The sequence below is a fragment of the Lytechinus pictus genome, chromosome 2 (assembly GCF_037042905.1).
Source record: "Lytechinus pictus isolate F3 Inbred chromosome 2, Lp3.0, whole genome shotgun sequence".
In the NCBI taxonomy this organism is placed as follows: Eukaryota; Metazoa; Echinodermata; class Echinoidea; order Temnopleuroida; family Toxopneustidae; genus Lytechinus; species Lytechinus pictus.
In genome coordinates this window covers 65,356,000-65,372,716 of record NC_087246.1, presented here as the reverse complement: position 1 = coordinate 65,372,716, position 16,717 = coordinate 65,356,000, and the positions used below count along the sequence as shown (strand labels likewise).

The window sequence follows — 16,717 nt, the reverse complement described above, 5'->3', positions numbered from 1 at the left end:
CATCTAATTAACATTTAAAATAATCTTTTATCCTTTTTTTTATTCTTGTTAAATTAATAATTATGTGCAAAAGAGATTATTTCTATTCTATTCAGGGAAAAAAGTCATCTTTTACAAAGTATGTTTTTGTTTATTTTGACGATTGATATGGGTTTTTCCCCTCTGCTTTCACATTGTTATAGAAGAGAAATTTGGCAGTTTAATTTCATTTGTAATCATTTTGAAAATATTCGTAATCTCATTGATATTGATATGTGTATTTGTTTGATTGTTTATTGATTGTATACATGCAAAGAATCTTTATTTATATGAACTGTGATAATTGTAAACTTATTGATTTGAAAGAGGAAAAAAATAAAATATTATTTAAAAAAAGAAGAAGACCGTACACTTTTTTTAACAACGGTTGTTTTTGCCAACCTGAAAGTTTATCAGATGCAATAGCTTAGTCTAATAGTATGCAGACTGGATTTCAAATATTTTCTTTTTTTAAATATTGTATTCTTAAGATCGATAATATAGGGCTTTTCTGAAGAAGATAGGTGTTTTCGAAATGAGCATCCTTCATGCTCCTTGCACTGATTTATCATTCATTTGTTTAACATTTCTAATAAGTTTGTCTTGTTTAATTTAACCATGGTTTATCACGTGGCAGTCATGGGCCACTTTTAATCGTTTTATGATGGCAACATCAGGCCCAAAGAACAATCTAAAAAAATGAATATGGCTTTATGGCCCAGTGGATCAGTCTCCGGACTTTGAAACAGAGGGTCGCGGGTTCGAATCCCAGCCTTGGCGTAATTTCCTTCAGCAAAAAACTGATCCACAATGTGCTGCACTCAACCCAGGTGAGGTAAATGGGTACCGGTAGGAAGTAATTCCTTAAAAAGCTGTGTGCGCTATGAACGCCTAGCTTAGCCGGGTAATATAGGAGCGCCTTGAGCACTTAACAAGGTGGATATGTGCGCAATATAAATACCCTATAAAAAATTTATTTTGATGATTTTCTTACCCGTATTGATTTGAACTGTTCATGTTTCCACTTTTGGCTCCTGTTAGGATTCGTAAAGGAGAATTGATATTTCCATTAATGATGGTGACGATGATGAAAATCATCATCATCATAATCATCCATCATCATCATCATAATCATCATAATCATCATCATCCATCATCATCATCATCATCAAGATCACCATCATCATTGTACGGAAGAAGTAGCTATTCTAGGACACACATCTACCTCCAAGGTATTCCGGTACAACTGCCGATCGTTCCTTCGAATCAAAACAATAATAAAGTTTGATAAATAATAAGGATGATGATAACAATGGTGAAAATTATGATAGTGGAAACAAAGAATAATGATAACAATTTTTTATACAAATAATCATGCTAATTACCATTGACAGCAGTATTCTGAAAATCTCGATGGTTGCAGTGATTCAGCTCTCGAAGACGAAGGTACAACGAATTGGTTGGCCCGCTGGAATGGAATTAGGAGAATAATCAATGAGGGTACCCAAGTGATGACGTCACAAAAAAAATGATAAAAGAATGATAAAAGACCCAACTACACAACATTTGGTGGAAATCGGTCCATGGGGGCCTGAGATATGACCTCATGAATACATAATTAATCCCATTGAAGTCAATGTATTATTGGCCAGGTTCCTAACATTTAGAACCAGGCCAATATTACATTGACTTCAATGGGGCTATTGGGCTATTCATGTATTCATGAGGTCATAACTTGGGGCCTCACAGACCGATTCTTACCAAATTTGGGTTGTGGGGGGTTTTCATCATGCTCTACCAAAATATGGTATAAAAAGTGCTGAAATGCAAATAAGTGAAATTTGAAGACGTCACACTTCGGTACTCTATATTGTGTTATTTGAAATTTTATTCAAATAAATGTAATAGGTAGGATGTAAGAACATAAGGGCATGAGGGGGGTACAAAAAATCCACATCAAAAGAAAATGGAATAAGCATAGCATGAAGGAGGAAAATACTATATTACAGTAGAAAACTAGACATAAATAACATAATTTAATAACCTTCTGGAGTAACTTATTACCCCTTCAAATTCATAACTCGTTGGTCATGTTATTTATAGACATTTGCATGTTTTTACCCCTAATACTTAACTTTGTGACTTTGAAGTATGCGGCATATATAGTTCAACATCATAAAACTTAAATTAGAACAAGAGGAAATTTAAAACATGAAATAAAAATTTCTGATGATATCAGATGTGCTGATTGTAGTATAATAAAATGAAAGTTTGTTGGCGAAAATAAAGAAGAAAAATAGTAAAAGATTTTGTTAGTATAATGTCATAAGAGAGAAAGTTAATATTTTTGTATCCATCAAATTTTATAATATTACTTACTTTAAAACAGACCAAGTTGAATTCATGTAGCCTATATGTGAAAATAAAAGATAGGAGATATGAAAAGAAAAAAAAAGAAACAGAAAGAGATCACTGGCTTTTAAGAACGTTTTAACTGATGCATGTAGTTCCAATGATTTTTTTAAAATCCTATAAACGAAAACAATGTTGAAGTTACACAAATTACGAGTTTGTCTATGCAGTAAATAGGCCCATCATACAAATACATAAATTAAGGGGATCTAAAGATACATAAAAGCAGAGTATCGATTTTCTATATTTTTTCTTAATCGTAATCACTGAAAGAGGAATCTGTCACATGGATAAATTTTGCGATCTTCGATAATTTCTTACTTCACTGAAAAATTTCTTTGTTTTTTTTCGATTCGTAGAAATATCAAATTTTCAATTTGTCCATAAAGGATATGCCGTACGAAAAGAATAAAGCTACGTAAAGTAAATCGGTGAAAAAATATAAAAGAAAATGTAAAAGAAATAAAAATGTGTAGTCTACCTGTTACAGCGGACGTCATGGGCCAGTCGAATTCGTTCTCGATAATCATTGCAACGTCTTTGAACACTTCCTGTTTTAGGAGCAGATTAAATCGATGAAGTGTTTAAATTACATTTTAAACCATGCATGCCGGGTGTGGCAGTCCCTCTATAGATGCGGTTAAAACAAAGTAGTCTATACATTATCATGTAAATGAGTCATTATCCCTAATTTCTTTGAACACTGATCAATCCAGCTCTGTCTTTGTCACTCTACATGTATAAGACACACTGTGATCCATCTTCTGATGGTATTAAGAGGTCAATACCCGAGGGCCAATATCAAAAATTTAAGTTAAAGTTTGGAAACTTGGCCCAATTACCTAAAAATAATATACATTCGCCCAATAATCTAAAAATATGTATTTCGTAAACATATAAGAAAAATATTATTCCACAGTTTTACGTGAAAACTGTATCCGGTCGCGATTTTTATTCGTATTTTTTATATCAATTTTTAACAGGGGTTGCACCGCAATCTCAAGAGGGCGCAATAATCTGTGCAAAACTGATTAAACAGCATCACGACCAGACAGCTAAAAAGTGAAAGATTGAGATTAATAAACTTAAATAGAAAATGCATGTATACATGCATTTTGGAGGCAATTTTACAAAATCAATATCATTAAAGTTCATTCTTACCAAGCTTAGTTCTGAAGCGGTGAACCATTCAGGAGGAATATGGAAGTGTGCCCCGGCAGAGTCCCCGAGAAGTATGGTACCCATTCGCTTGGTACCATCGCAAAGCGTCTCTTCGAATGGTTTCAGAACTGACGGATCCATGCCCTATATACATAGCGGGAAAGAATAGAACGTCTCTAGAGACTCTCTATCTATTGACTAGACTAACTAGTTGGAGATCATTATTTACTATATATTTACTGAAATTATTATGTACTTTTTACTTGAAATTATTATTTACCTGGCTAATGTAAATGTTTACCACAAAATATCATTTTTTTCACACCTTTTCTCTTAAGTCGACCCATCTTAAAAAAAAAAAAAATTCTTGTTCTCCTACGTATCAAATTTTAAAATGCAATTTCTAGCTGAATTATTATTGTTTAATATAGAGTTTATGTATATGTTTTTATTCCTGAGGATGTCACCTTACAAGTCCAGATCGGTGAGGAAAATGAGTGGGCTACAGTAATTCATTTTACCTTTCCCATGCAACCTGCACATATTATGGTACTGAATTTCCTTTGTAACTTGATCTTTGTTGAAATACCAACTAGAATTATAATAATAATGATAATAATAACAATAACAATAGTAAATATGAAAGCATCGACTTGGTGAAACTGTTTTAGACTTATTTGAATATTTTCTACTTAATTTTCCATGATTAAACAAACTAAACCATCATTTGCATCCATGCACCTGACTACTAATTAGCTAAGTGGAAAGGGAATAAAGATCGAGAGCGAAAGGAAGGGGATGGAGAGAATGACAGTTTAAGTTTGGATAAAACTTTACTAATTTTATGGTATGAACTTACATAAATCCCGTTGCAGTTGGAATCTAGTACTTCATCTTGTCTTAAAGCTCTGTGAGATGGAGTGATAAATTGAATTGAATTGAATTGAATTTATTACCAAATATCACTGTCAGATACAGTTACAAGGAATAGTACATCACATATAAACAAAACATTTGGTAATTGGAGCTAACATAATAGCAAGATGCTAATCGAGGTTAGCCCCAAATAATTTCATTATCATAGTTTAAACAATAAATTTAACTAAATCTCAACATTGTACATCAAATTCAATACTAATTCTACTTATACTGTTGCAGAAAATTTCGATCATTTTCAATGAACATATTTACACTATTTACAAGAAAAAAATATCTTAATTATTCACAAAATCTTTATATAGAATTATTTGTTTTCAGGCAGTATTTTACCATACCTAATTGATTATAATCTTCCAGTAGCATTAATTTTAACGATTTGCTAAATATCTTACGACTGGGGGTGTTTCTAACATTACTTGGCCGAAGATTCCATAAAGTAGGACCAGAAAATTGTTTTCCCAAATTTGTATTATTTTTGTCAAGATTAACATTTCGCTTTTCTCTATTTCTTGTATTGTATGGATGGTCTATACATGAAAAATAATCAATAAAAACTATGCGGCAACCGATTATTAATTAAATCGTGCATAAATACTCCTATCAAATATTGGTATTGTTTGAAAATATCGAGAATATTTAGATCATAAAATAAAGTAGCATAGTGATAAGTATGATGGTTGAACGTCATTATTCTAGCTATTCGTTTTTGAAGTAATAATATAGGGTTCAGGGTTGTTTTGCACGTCCCACCCCATACTTCCAGACCATACGTTATATGTGGTAAAATAAATGAGTTGTATAACATAACTAAGATTCTCTTTGTTACATAATTCCTCAATCTATAAAGTATTCCCATTTTTTTGCTTAGCACATTGCAGACAATGTCAACCTGTTTCTTCCATGTAAGGTTTTTGTCGATACATATACCAAGAAATAATGTTGATTCAACACACTCTAATAAAGTTCCTTTCAGTGACAATTGTCCTGATATCATAATATTTTTTCGTCTATTTTTAAACAACATATATTTAGATGACAAGAAAGAATAACAATATTTAACAAACAAATTAAGACGACTTGAGAAAAGTATTAAAAGATATCACTAATAGTTCGTGTGGAAAACTATCAATCATTACAGGGGCGGATCCAGGATTTTTCGAAAGGGGGGAGGCCATTTTCCCGGGGAAAAATTTGAGAAGCAAAAAAAAAAGGGTTTTAACCAATAATTAAGGGGATTTCGTCCACGAAAAAAAGGGGGCATACTTCTGTTTAACGGCATTTTTTTACGTTACAAATTTTAATTGTGCCTCTCAAGGGGGGGGGGGGGCGGGCCGGCTGTGCCCCCCTAGATCCGCCAGTGAATAATTGGCTACTCCAACCCTAGCCTCTTGTCGAGGCCCTGGCGGTTGCCCTTTTTTCAATTATGATCCCGAGCGAAGCAAGTGATACCCTAACTCGCAAAGCGACTTGGGCCTCGCAAGGGCCTCGACAAGAGACTACTTTCACTCCTTCTCTCTCTGTTATCTCGATAACTTCAGAACTGAATATCTAAACAAGAACCTGTATAAACTCAAATATGCTGAATAAAACGATTTAAAAAAAACATGTAAAAATATCTGCGTCAATAAACACAAACTAACAGATCGATTTGAGTTTAGTTGATCTCAGCCAGATCTTTCTTACTCCTTTTCCGATCTATTTTGAATCATCATCTTTACTGCTGCGTTTATGCGACCTCAAGCCAGAATCATGATTTGAATCATGATTTGAATCATGATTCAAAACACAAACATGAATCACAATATCACAGGATCAGCGTTTAGACGACCTTCATTCCAATGCTGTTTCTGCTCAGAATCGGGCCAATCCAGTGCGCATCACTAGTGCGCAGTTTGACAGAGGAAGTTTTTCGCACGTGTTTCGGCTCTCGAAATATATTTTGCTTCCAGAATTCAGTCTATACCTCATTTTGTTTACTTCTATCATATAGGGTCCATATGCTTCTATTCATCTTGTTAGTTTATCCAAAATGGTGTTCGGAAGTTAATTTCAGCGTAGATCCAATTTAATATTAATACTGAATACTCAACAACAACTGAGATCATTGTCTGTCCAGTTAATTAATTTACTAGAACTTGAAGTTGAAGACATGACCAAAAAATGAAAAGTAGTGGACGATGCGATGACCAACACAGAACTTGAACATGACAAGAAATGCATGCATAGTACACATACAATGAGCATATAGAGCGCATTGAGCTTGGCAAGAATCAAACCGAACTGGTAGCCCGACACAACAGTGAGGTCATAGAATCATGATTGTAATCACGATATCGTTTATTCGAACATTTTCGTACGTGATTCTGCAGAAACGTCTTTCCAAACGCCCCTTTTTTCGTGTTTCATGTTTGTGATTCTAATCATGATTATATTCAATTTCGACTAAACGCAATCGTGATTCTGCAGAATCATGATTTTAATCATGATTCAGATCATGATTCTGGGGTAAAAAAGTGGCGGATAAACGCACCCAAATGTTCTCTCGACTTACTTTCTTCCTGGATACAAATCAGCTGATAGATCTGAGCAATCTTTCCCTCTCCAATGCGAGCCCCGGAGTGTCTGTGTTAAATCATTAAATATTCATAATAAGTCAACATATTCAGAAAAAAAAATAATTCTGATACATGTAAATGAAAATACTAATAAAAAATACTAATCCGAAGATCTCATGGCCATGGGAAACGGGGTGCTGGGGGCTGAAGCATGTTTTTTTTTTTGCTTGCTTGTCAAAATATATCTGAGGACGAAAATTGCCTTTTTGTAGTGAAACCTTTTTTTTTTTTTTTTTTTTTTGCTTGTCAAATATACATCATTATCCCCAGCCAAAAATCGTCCCAGGGCCATGGAAGTTCTCATAACAAGTGGAGGTATTTTCAAATAGTGATAGTCTGAATTGATTTTTTTTTTATTTAATTTTTTATGGCTCTCAAGGGGGGGGGGGGGTTCGGGATGGATATGCACCTCCGATCTGCCAGTGGCCACCACCACAATATTCAACGAAAGTCAAACTTTTGCATTACTCTATATAGACGCCTATCATAATTATAAATGAATATCATACCTTATAAATGCTAAACCTGTCCTGATCGACATCTATTATGGGTAAGTGGTCATCCCCAAACCTCCTGTTGTAACGCAAAAAAAATATATTACCATAAATACTATCAGAACGTAAAATAATAATATATATATATATATATACAATAAAAAATATTACATAGCCGAAACTCATAGGCCTATAGTATAACATGTATAATGTCTCGATCTCATACGGGTGCATTCGAAAACTTGTGGTGGCGCGTGTGTACAGCTATTAATAATGACTACCCCTCCCTCCCACCCCCCTCCCGCTTGAAATGATGTTCGCTTAATCAGTCAGACTGCAGGTCCCAAGAAAGTGGCTTCTTTCATCCAAGTGATATTCATGACTTGAGATGTTTTGCATATTTAATGAGCTTGATGCGGACCAAAACACCTCTTTTCATTCGGTCATTGCTGCTCTAATTGTGCATCGAATTTCATGAATTTGGTACCATTGTAAAGTAGAAGAATCATTCTTTCAGGTCATGTGTTTGGATTTATTCAAAGATTTTGTAATATAGGTTAAAATTTTGATCTAAAATATGCTACAAAATAAATATTTTCACCTGACAAAAGCTGCTATTTTCACACTTTATTTTTGTTTGAGCCCAAATGATTTTTATATCATGATAAAGCTGAATGTGTATGCTTTGAAATGATATAGGTTTCAAAATAAGAATTGGTTTAATCGGGTCAAGATCACACTTTTCATTTGCCAAGTACATAAAGCAGTTTGAAAACAAGAATACTGCACTCTGATTGGTCAAAGAGACCACACAATGGCAAATTCCAACGGTCCCAGTGCCTGGGTTAGTGGGAAGGTCACACTTCCCATGTGGTAATCTCCTCAAATACCCCGCGCCTGTAGTTCTGTGAACCTTATCCAGCCAATCAGAACTCTGGATTTCATGCAAGTACAAAATTTCAGAAATCTCGTCTTGTACCTTGGTGGGAAAAGTGTGATCTTGACCCGATTAAAAGGTGCCGCATATCAAGAGTGGCATTGTGAGAAAGTACAGAAATTCAGCTTTATGGTGATAGAGATATCATTGAGGCTCAAAATAAAAAATTTTGCACAATTTGCAAAAGAAAACAGGAGAAGAAAATTCAGTTTTGAGGCACATTTTCGGGCCAGAAATTTACTTATTTAACAAAATATTGTATACAAAATAAATGACCAATATGAAAGAGTAACTTTTACTCTATCTGATGGTGCAATAATATTTCATTTAACTTGAGGTTAAAACAGGTAAATTCTTAGAGAAAGAAAATCTCACGAATCACGAGATTTTGCAAGGAGGAGGATTCAGCCACGAGATGATTTGGATGAATCTGGCCTTTTTGCTCATTAGCATAGGAACCTGCGGTCTGACTGAATATTGTTTACTTGGAAACGAATAGTTGGTTTCAATACCTTTCATCGAGGCCTCCATCAATTTCAAGCTTCAAGCTTAAGATGGCGGTCTACCATATTTCTACTGGCGATAAATATATACAATTAAAAAAATAAAGAAACTTTTCCAGGTATGATTTATATTTGAATTTACAATAATGTTGTGTACGTGAATCATTATCATGGAAAATGTCTGCTTATTGTCATGAAAATAAATTAAAAAGTCAAAAAGGGGCCTAAGCTTTCGATCGTAGCAGAATCTTCGTCGGAGGCAAAATGACAAACATGTAAAGTGGAACAACCATAATATAGACCACAAACAAGCTACAGCAACACTAGAAACAAGGAGACAAAAGGGGCATTAGTGAGTAGAAAAGACCAATCAGGTTTATAGTGAAGGGGATGAAAGAAAAGGAGTAGGCAGACACAAAGGGAAGTTAGTGTAAGTAAGGCCAGTAAAAGACCTCAAGCCAAGAGGGATTAAATTAAGATATATTGAATTGCATGTATATATATAATAAGATTTTCATACGTTTCAATGAGTTCACATAGTTCTTTGAAGATAGGCAGTGTTGAGCAATCCACATCAATTCCAAGAGGATCCACCTGAAAAGAGAGGGAAATCATATGAAACTTTTTACATTTATAAAAACAAAACTGGTGGAGTGGGGCGAGTCTCCCCTCCCACCCGTCTCAAAGAAAGACATTTAAGTTTGGTGAAATCTGTTAGATTATTACATTTTTGTTTACATCATATAGTGTTAGACTTTCTCTAATCGGCTTATTTGTTTATACCGTCCTTTTCGCAGCAATGGATACATTGGAATCATCCGAAATCTATGACAAAAAAAAAATCACGATTTATTGAATAATGTTTGAGGACTGTAGTCTGAATCGAGTGGCGTATGTTAAAAATTCAGCCCCCTCATTTGGATGCTCATTACGATTGTAAACAAATACAATTAAAATTTACTACATTCATAAGAAGAAATTTGCAAAAGAGGAATTTTGTTCCGCTTCAAATCTTCTCCCCATACTCATTCTTCTTCATTAGTTCTTTTATCACCGGTTTTAATCAATTAATTAACTAATTAATTAATCTATTTATTTATTCATTTATTTATTCATTTATTTATTCATTCATTCAATTTATTTATTCATTCATTCATTTATTTACTTATTTATTCATTATTTACTTATTTACTTGTTTGCTTAATTATTCATTCAATTTATTTCATTTCATTGTTGTTGTTTTTTGGGGGGGTTACATCAGACTTGATATCTCTTAATTGAGATCATTTATACAATTGTAAAACGAAAGGATCTCACCTTCGTGTTCTTGTGTTCCAGTCTCTGCCTTGCCTTCTTGACAACCCTCTCTATTCCAGGGTTTGGTAGGGGGTATAGGTGGCAGGTTTGTTGGCCAGGCTCCGTGAAACAGAGATTGAGGAGCTGGCAAGCCACATCGGGAGTTATGAATTCATCAAAGGCCCTTTTATATGTAATTGAAATAAGGGATAGGAAGTGGTTAAAGTCCTCTGATTACAAACATTTTCTCTACTATTTTGAAGAGATGAGTTCAATTACCATTTCTATCTCTCTCTCTCTCCCTCTTATGGAATTCCTTTTTCATAAATTATTTATTCGTCTTGTTTAATTTATAATTTATTCATTTTTTGTGGGTGTAGGGGGTCAAGAACACGCATAATCTTATACTGCATTCGCTGCTGACATGTATACAAAAGATAAGTTGTTTTGAATGTTTGTTTCATTCAGATCCATAAACAACAATAAGAGCCACCAGTGGAGGGCCAGGCATTTTCACGATCAGGAGGAACATTTTTTGCTCCCCCCCCAAAAAAAAAGGGTTACGGTTGATGGGAAATTATCTTAATATTCGGGGGGGGGGGGGAGCAAAGCAAAACAAACTACAAAGATTGTTATTTTTTATCTCGAATCGGGGGGGGGGGGGTTCTTTTCCATGGACATTTTATTTGCGAATCAACCAGGGGGAGGGGCAGTGAATCCAGACCCCCCCCCCTTCCAGGATCCGGCCACTCTAAATTACCAAAAACTTAGGTTAATTTGGATATTGAAAAAAAATTCCGCATTCCGAAAGCACACTATGGAGCAAATAACAATTCTTAATAACAATTCTCTTGTCATCATATGCTGTAGATCTCGGTCAAAATTTATCATAACAATAGATTTTAATTACAAACATGCCAAAAAGGTAAACATTCTTGCTCACTCGCTTCTTACTTGAGATTTTATCCCCTCAAAATTTTGCCACGTACGAAATGTTGTTCTTTCTATAATTCTGCTCATTACGCCTCTAATATAGAGTGTCATGAAATTCATTTGACATTAAAAAAAGGGACTTTGGCTAGTAATGCTGGAGAATTTAAATTGACCATGCCTTTCATATAGATTTGATTAACTTACATCTCAATAAGAACTGGGGTTGCTATTTCCACGAAAGTGTTGCAAGTCGCCTGGAAGTTACCTATACAGTATTTGTGAAAGTTTATTAATAGATATCATCAAAATTGAATTGTAATATAAGCATTCCATTCATAATGTATATATTGATTGCAATGATCGTAGGGCCTTTTTTTACACGTGAATCTTGAATCATCATTGTAATAATGATTGTAATTCGTCTTTAGAATCATCGGACCTTTCACACGCTCACTCGAAAACTGTAATTTGAATTCGAATTTCCGAGCGAAGGCGGTATGTGTCCTAGTTGACTTGTCAATTTCACACGCAAAATTCGTACCATAAGTTGAGTGAAACTTTACTGGAATTCAGTAGAATTTGAAATCGTAATTGTGATTGGCGTTCGTGATTCTATAATATATAGTTTGGTTTCACACGTGCTAAATATTCGTCATTAGCCTTATTTTTCACTGGAATCATCTTTCAAATTTCGATTTTTTTTTTTACCGTGTGAAAGGGCGGTTATTTTTTAATTAGAACAAAATACTAAAATTGTTTGCATGGAATATTAAGAAAGAAATAAATACTTTTATAATGGAATAATATAAAGAATAATCACACTTATTTCAATATTATATATTTTAATAGTTTGATTGCGACTGGGAGATTGCTTACCAGGTAAAAAGGAGCAAATCCTATTAATTCCATGAACTATGGTTTCATTATGAATCTCGGCTACCTGCTCGGCGATGGATACAAGTAACGAACAAACTGGATACAGAGAAAAAAGAGAAATAAAAAGATGTGTAAATAAAACGAGTTAACCAAAAAGTATATTGACAACAGGGGGAAAAAACACCCACTGCAACTAATTAGTCTTACGGAAATCAACATGAAAAAATACAAAATATTAGAGAATGTCAATTACTGTTGATGATGAATATCAATAAGAATTATTAATGTCAAAATGTATTTTCAAAAATACTAGTCAATTTTCATTAATTTTGAGAATGATGTTTGGATGGAATGAAATCAATTAAAAATTGTGGTCATGTGATCGTGAAGAATCTTCCTAGGGTTATAAAAAAAATTATAATGATATAATCGTATATTTTTCAAATGCAAATTATTAATCAGTCATTCTGAATAAGCGCCAAACAATGTATGTTTGAACTTAGAAATGAAATTATATTAGCAATTCCAACTGCAAATACTGATTTTAACGCAGAAATGAATTGAAATTCCCCCTATCTTTGTAATGTATAAGATAATAATGAAACCAAAATATGATTAAAGTCTCGAATCCGTTCACATCGTATAATACCACTATGACAATGGAGGAAAGACAATTTAGTTTTATCCCCTAATTGCCGATCACGGGTGCAAGAAAAAAGGAGATAATTATCATTCGAGAGTGAGAGAAGGAGGTGATAGTAACTAATTGAGAATGTTGAGTGGATTGCAAAGTCTCATTAGGACTATGTCCTGCTCTCCTGGTTACACGGGCCTAATTACAACTGGCAGGCAAAAGATATTCATTCGAGCCAACCCATTCTCAATTTTTAAATTTGATATTGCTGATTGACAAAAATGAATGAATATGACTAACAATCTAACACTGATTCTAGGGAGGGTACCTACTGAACTTCCTTTTTCCATATTTGAAAGATATATCACTACTATGGAACTATTTTTTTTTTTTACTGGCGGAAGAATTAGGGCCATTTTACTCTCTGAAGTGACGAATTTGATCCCGTTAGGTGTAGTCTTCATAAATGCCGATTTATTTTTAAAATGGGCCGGTCGAGGAACCATTTTCTGGTCAGATATGGAATGTTATACATGTATCCTATTCACTCGTAGTAAACATTCAACCCTTGAATTTCCTCCTTATTTTTATGAATTTTTTTAAAGTGCCACTTTAACACACGAATCTATGGGAAATGAATTAGGCCTGTGAAACCATGTTATTCAGAATGTTAGCAAATAGTGCGGGGGAGCGGGTTGATATAATATCCCCTTTTATTCCTGGTGAGCGCAAAAGCTAAAAGCACTCCGACTGTTTATAAAAACTCACTCAAAAGTAGAAAAAATAAATTACAACCATGTGTTACAAAGTAACATCCCTATTATAAGAAACCTGAATATAGTTTCGAATAATAAAACAATCATAAAGTTTATCTCATTATGTTAGGTACACGTAACTAATAAAAACCACTCAAGAAGAATGTGTCATTGGTAAATATGATTTTCGGTTTCTAATGTTGTTAATAACTCAATGAATGACAGTTGCAATATAAGGTTTAAGAAACTAAGAAGTAATATATTATCAATTTAATTTGCCTTTCAGTATTCAACATCACGTGTTTAGCCCATTGAAATGAAAAAAAAAAAATCCACGGTGTCAATACTCTTGCATAAACCCTTATCGACAACAATAATGTTAATGGAGATATATTGATACAACTATTACTATAATTACTATACCACTAAAATTAGTTGATAGTAGTAATGGTAATAAAATAATGATAATAATAATAATAATAATGATAATAATAGTAATATAATAGATAATAATATTGTTATTATCATTATAATTGATATAATGTTGTAATAATAGCAGGGCCTGCTGCATGGGAGAACAGTTTTCAGAACTGAAGTGTCTTCCCTGGGTAAATATACTTATATAATTATTATTATTATTACCATAATAATCATCATTATCATCATCATCATCATCATCGTGATTATGATAACAATAGTATAATCGGAACATTTTTTAAATAGTATTAATGGATTGAAAAACAAAAGCATTTGATAAAAAAAGATAAACTCACAAAAGGAAAATCTGAAAATCAAAATCATCACTGTTTTGTCAATCACATTTGATAAGTAAACCGACTATCATTATACTTAAAGTATATTAAATGTTTACCATTACTCATTCGTCGTTCTTGACTTCCAAACATTGAAATCAATTAAGTTTTTCCCTATCGGTTAAAAAAGAGGAACAGTGTAAGATTCAATATCAAATGTATTTACAATACTAACAGGAAATTAATCAGTTTAATATATATATATATATAAAATTATAATCATTCTACCACCATTACATTCGACCACGTACCATACTGCTCTACCACCACCACCATAATTTTTATCACCATCTTTCCACTACTCCATTCACCAGGAAATTGAATTCCCTATGCTAGGTATAAGCAAATATCAATCAATTCAGTTATTATGATTCTATCCAATCATCATCTCCCATACCATTCTTCCATTAGAGGCGCGTTAGCTCAGTCGGTAGAGCGGGGGACTCGTATTCCGATGACCCGGGTTCGATTCCCACTTGGTGCGCTAGTGCCCTTTGGTAAGGCATTAATCCTCAGTACCAGGTCCTTCGGAGAGGACCTTAAGCCGTCGGTCCTCTGGTTGCTTGCTTACAGGCATTCATGCTTTCTTAGCAATCAGGTAAAAAATCACCACCAATACAATTATTAGTCTTCTTCAACACCACTGTTTATTCAAATCATTTGATGTTATTATACCATTTTACCATCATTTACCCCGCATACCGCCTCCAGTCCACCACCACTTCTCTACTTACCAGCGCAAGTGGTACCACCGTTTACCCCTCCTGTCAATATCGAATCTTTCCATGCTCCCAACGGAGACACTCTCGTCTTTCCCGTAGTTCCCTGGTCATGCTGGTCGGCTGCAGCCAAAACAACAAAAGTCGCTACTGAAATCAGCAGAAGACTACCCCATAACATCACCCTCGTCATTTTATCGAATCTTTTTCAAACAAAACTCGGGCCCGAAAAATGCTATCCACCATATCCTACGAAGATCCTGATACCTCAACTTCCTAGGGATATGGGTCCAACAAAATCCAAAGTGGAATGTGGATTCCTCATATCTGTATTAATATATAATAAATAGCTTATCGATAGGCCTACTCTTTATATAGGTTAAGTAGAAGGTTCAGAGTGTGAAATCTTAAAACTGAAGTGTTAATGAATATAAAGTATGAAGGTATTAAAGCATGGTGTAGCTATCAAAACTAAATAATAGGCGATGGACTTTGTACTGCTCACATGTTATCGTGATTATTTTTGGCTCAGAGACAAGTCATGCATATCAGATAATTGATAGTGAGATGATTACAATGGCAAGGAGGTAGACCATCCCATTCTCGGTCCTAAATTCATACAGAAATGATTGATAACATTTCTTTAAAAAAATAGCCTAGATCCTCCTATTCCTTTTCTTCCTTTTCTTTCTATTTCTTCTGTTTTTTCTTCCTCTTCTTCTTCTTCTTCTTCTCCTCTTCTTCCTCTTCTCCTTCCTCCGGTCACAATATAGGCAATGTATACAACTGTAATATGTGAAAGTGTTACAATTACTATATTCAAGTCTTAATGCATATTGTACAAGTATAGTATGAATTGTGTGATTTAGAACGCAGAAATAAAAGCAAAAAAAATTGTTAGGTTTACTAAATGATTTATCATCACATTATGCAATGAAAGAAATAAGGCGCGAATTGTTTATGAAGGCAATAATTAAAGGTCAAGTCCACTCCAGAAAAATTCTGATTTGAATAAATAGAGAAAAATCAAACTATCAAAATGCTGAAAATTTCATCAAAATCGGATGGAAAAAAAGAAAGTTACGACATTTTAAAGTTTTGCTTATTTTTCACAAAACAGTGATATGCACAACTCAAATGAGACAGAAGATGATGTTCCTCACTCACTATTTCTTTTGTTTTTTTATTGTTTGAATTATACAATATTTCATTTTTTTTTTATAGATTTGACATGCAATAATAGGCCAAGAGCATTAGGTTTAACATGGAAATTTCTGGTAACAAGCTGATTTTTTCAGGATAGGTCCTGGAATGTGTCTAGAATAACATACTTAAAGTCCTCATAAATCCTCCGTGGGGGTTTTCCGCAATCCAAGATAGCGTCCAAAATGGCCGCCATTCACAGAAAATGGGCATAACTCACTCATTATTCACACTAGACATCACATTTCAGTGCATATTTCATGGTTAAAAGAGGTAAAAAAAAGTGATATAGGTTAAAGTGAAAATAAGCAGACCAGGGTACCTAAAAATCCAATATGGCGTCCAAAAATGGCTGCCAAAGCCTAAAAATCCACTATTTATATATTACTTACTTTAACGTCTTTAATTTT

At 33.8% G+C, this 16,717-nt stretch overlaps 1 protein-coding gene across 1 annotated transcript in view; it reads right to left on the bottom strand.

Annotated features, from left to right (window-relative positions):
* The window catches only part of LOC129253785 (acyloxyacyl hydrolase-like), a 30,492-nt gene extending 14,940 nt beyond the window's left edge, over positions 1-15,552 (bottom strand). The window contains exons 1-13 of the mRNA XM_054892213.2: positions 15,120-15,552; positions 12,185-12,280; positions 11,513-11,573; positions 10,397-10,559; positions 9,600-9,673; positions 7,655-7,718; positions 7,082-7,152; positions 4,451-4,499; positions 3,592-3,735; positions 2,912-2,981; positions 2,398-2,428; positions 1,404-1,486; positions 1,013-1,052 (exon numbers count right to left, since the gene is read on the bottom strand). Coding sequence (XP_054748188.2) covers positions 1,013-1,052; positions 1,404-1,486; positions 2,398-2,428; positions 2,912-2,981; positions 3,592-3,735; positions 4,451-4,499; positions 7,082-7,152; positions 7,655-7,718; positions 9,600-9,673; positions 10,397-10,559; positions 11,513-11,573; positions 12,185-12,280; positions 15,120-15,297 — 1,124 coding nt within the window. The 5' untranslated portion in view covers positions 15,298-15,552. The remainder of the gene's footprint in view (positions 1-1,012; positions 1,053-1,403; positions 1,487-2,397; positions 2,429-2,911; positions 2,982-3,591; positions 3,736-4,450; positions 4,500-7,081; positions 7,153-7,654; positions 7,719-9,599; positions 9,674-10,396; positions 10,560-11,512; positions 11,574-12,184; positions 12,281-15,119) is intronic.
* Positions 15,553-16,717: the final 1,165 nt, after the last annotated feature.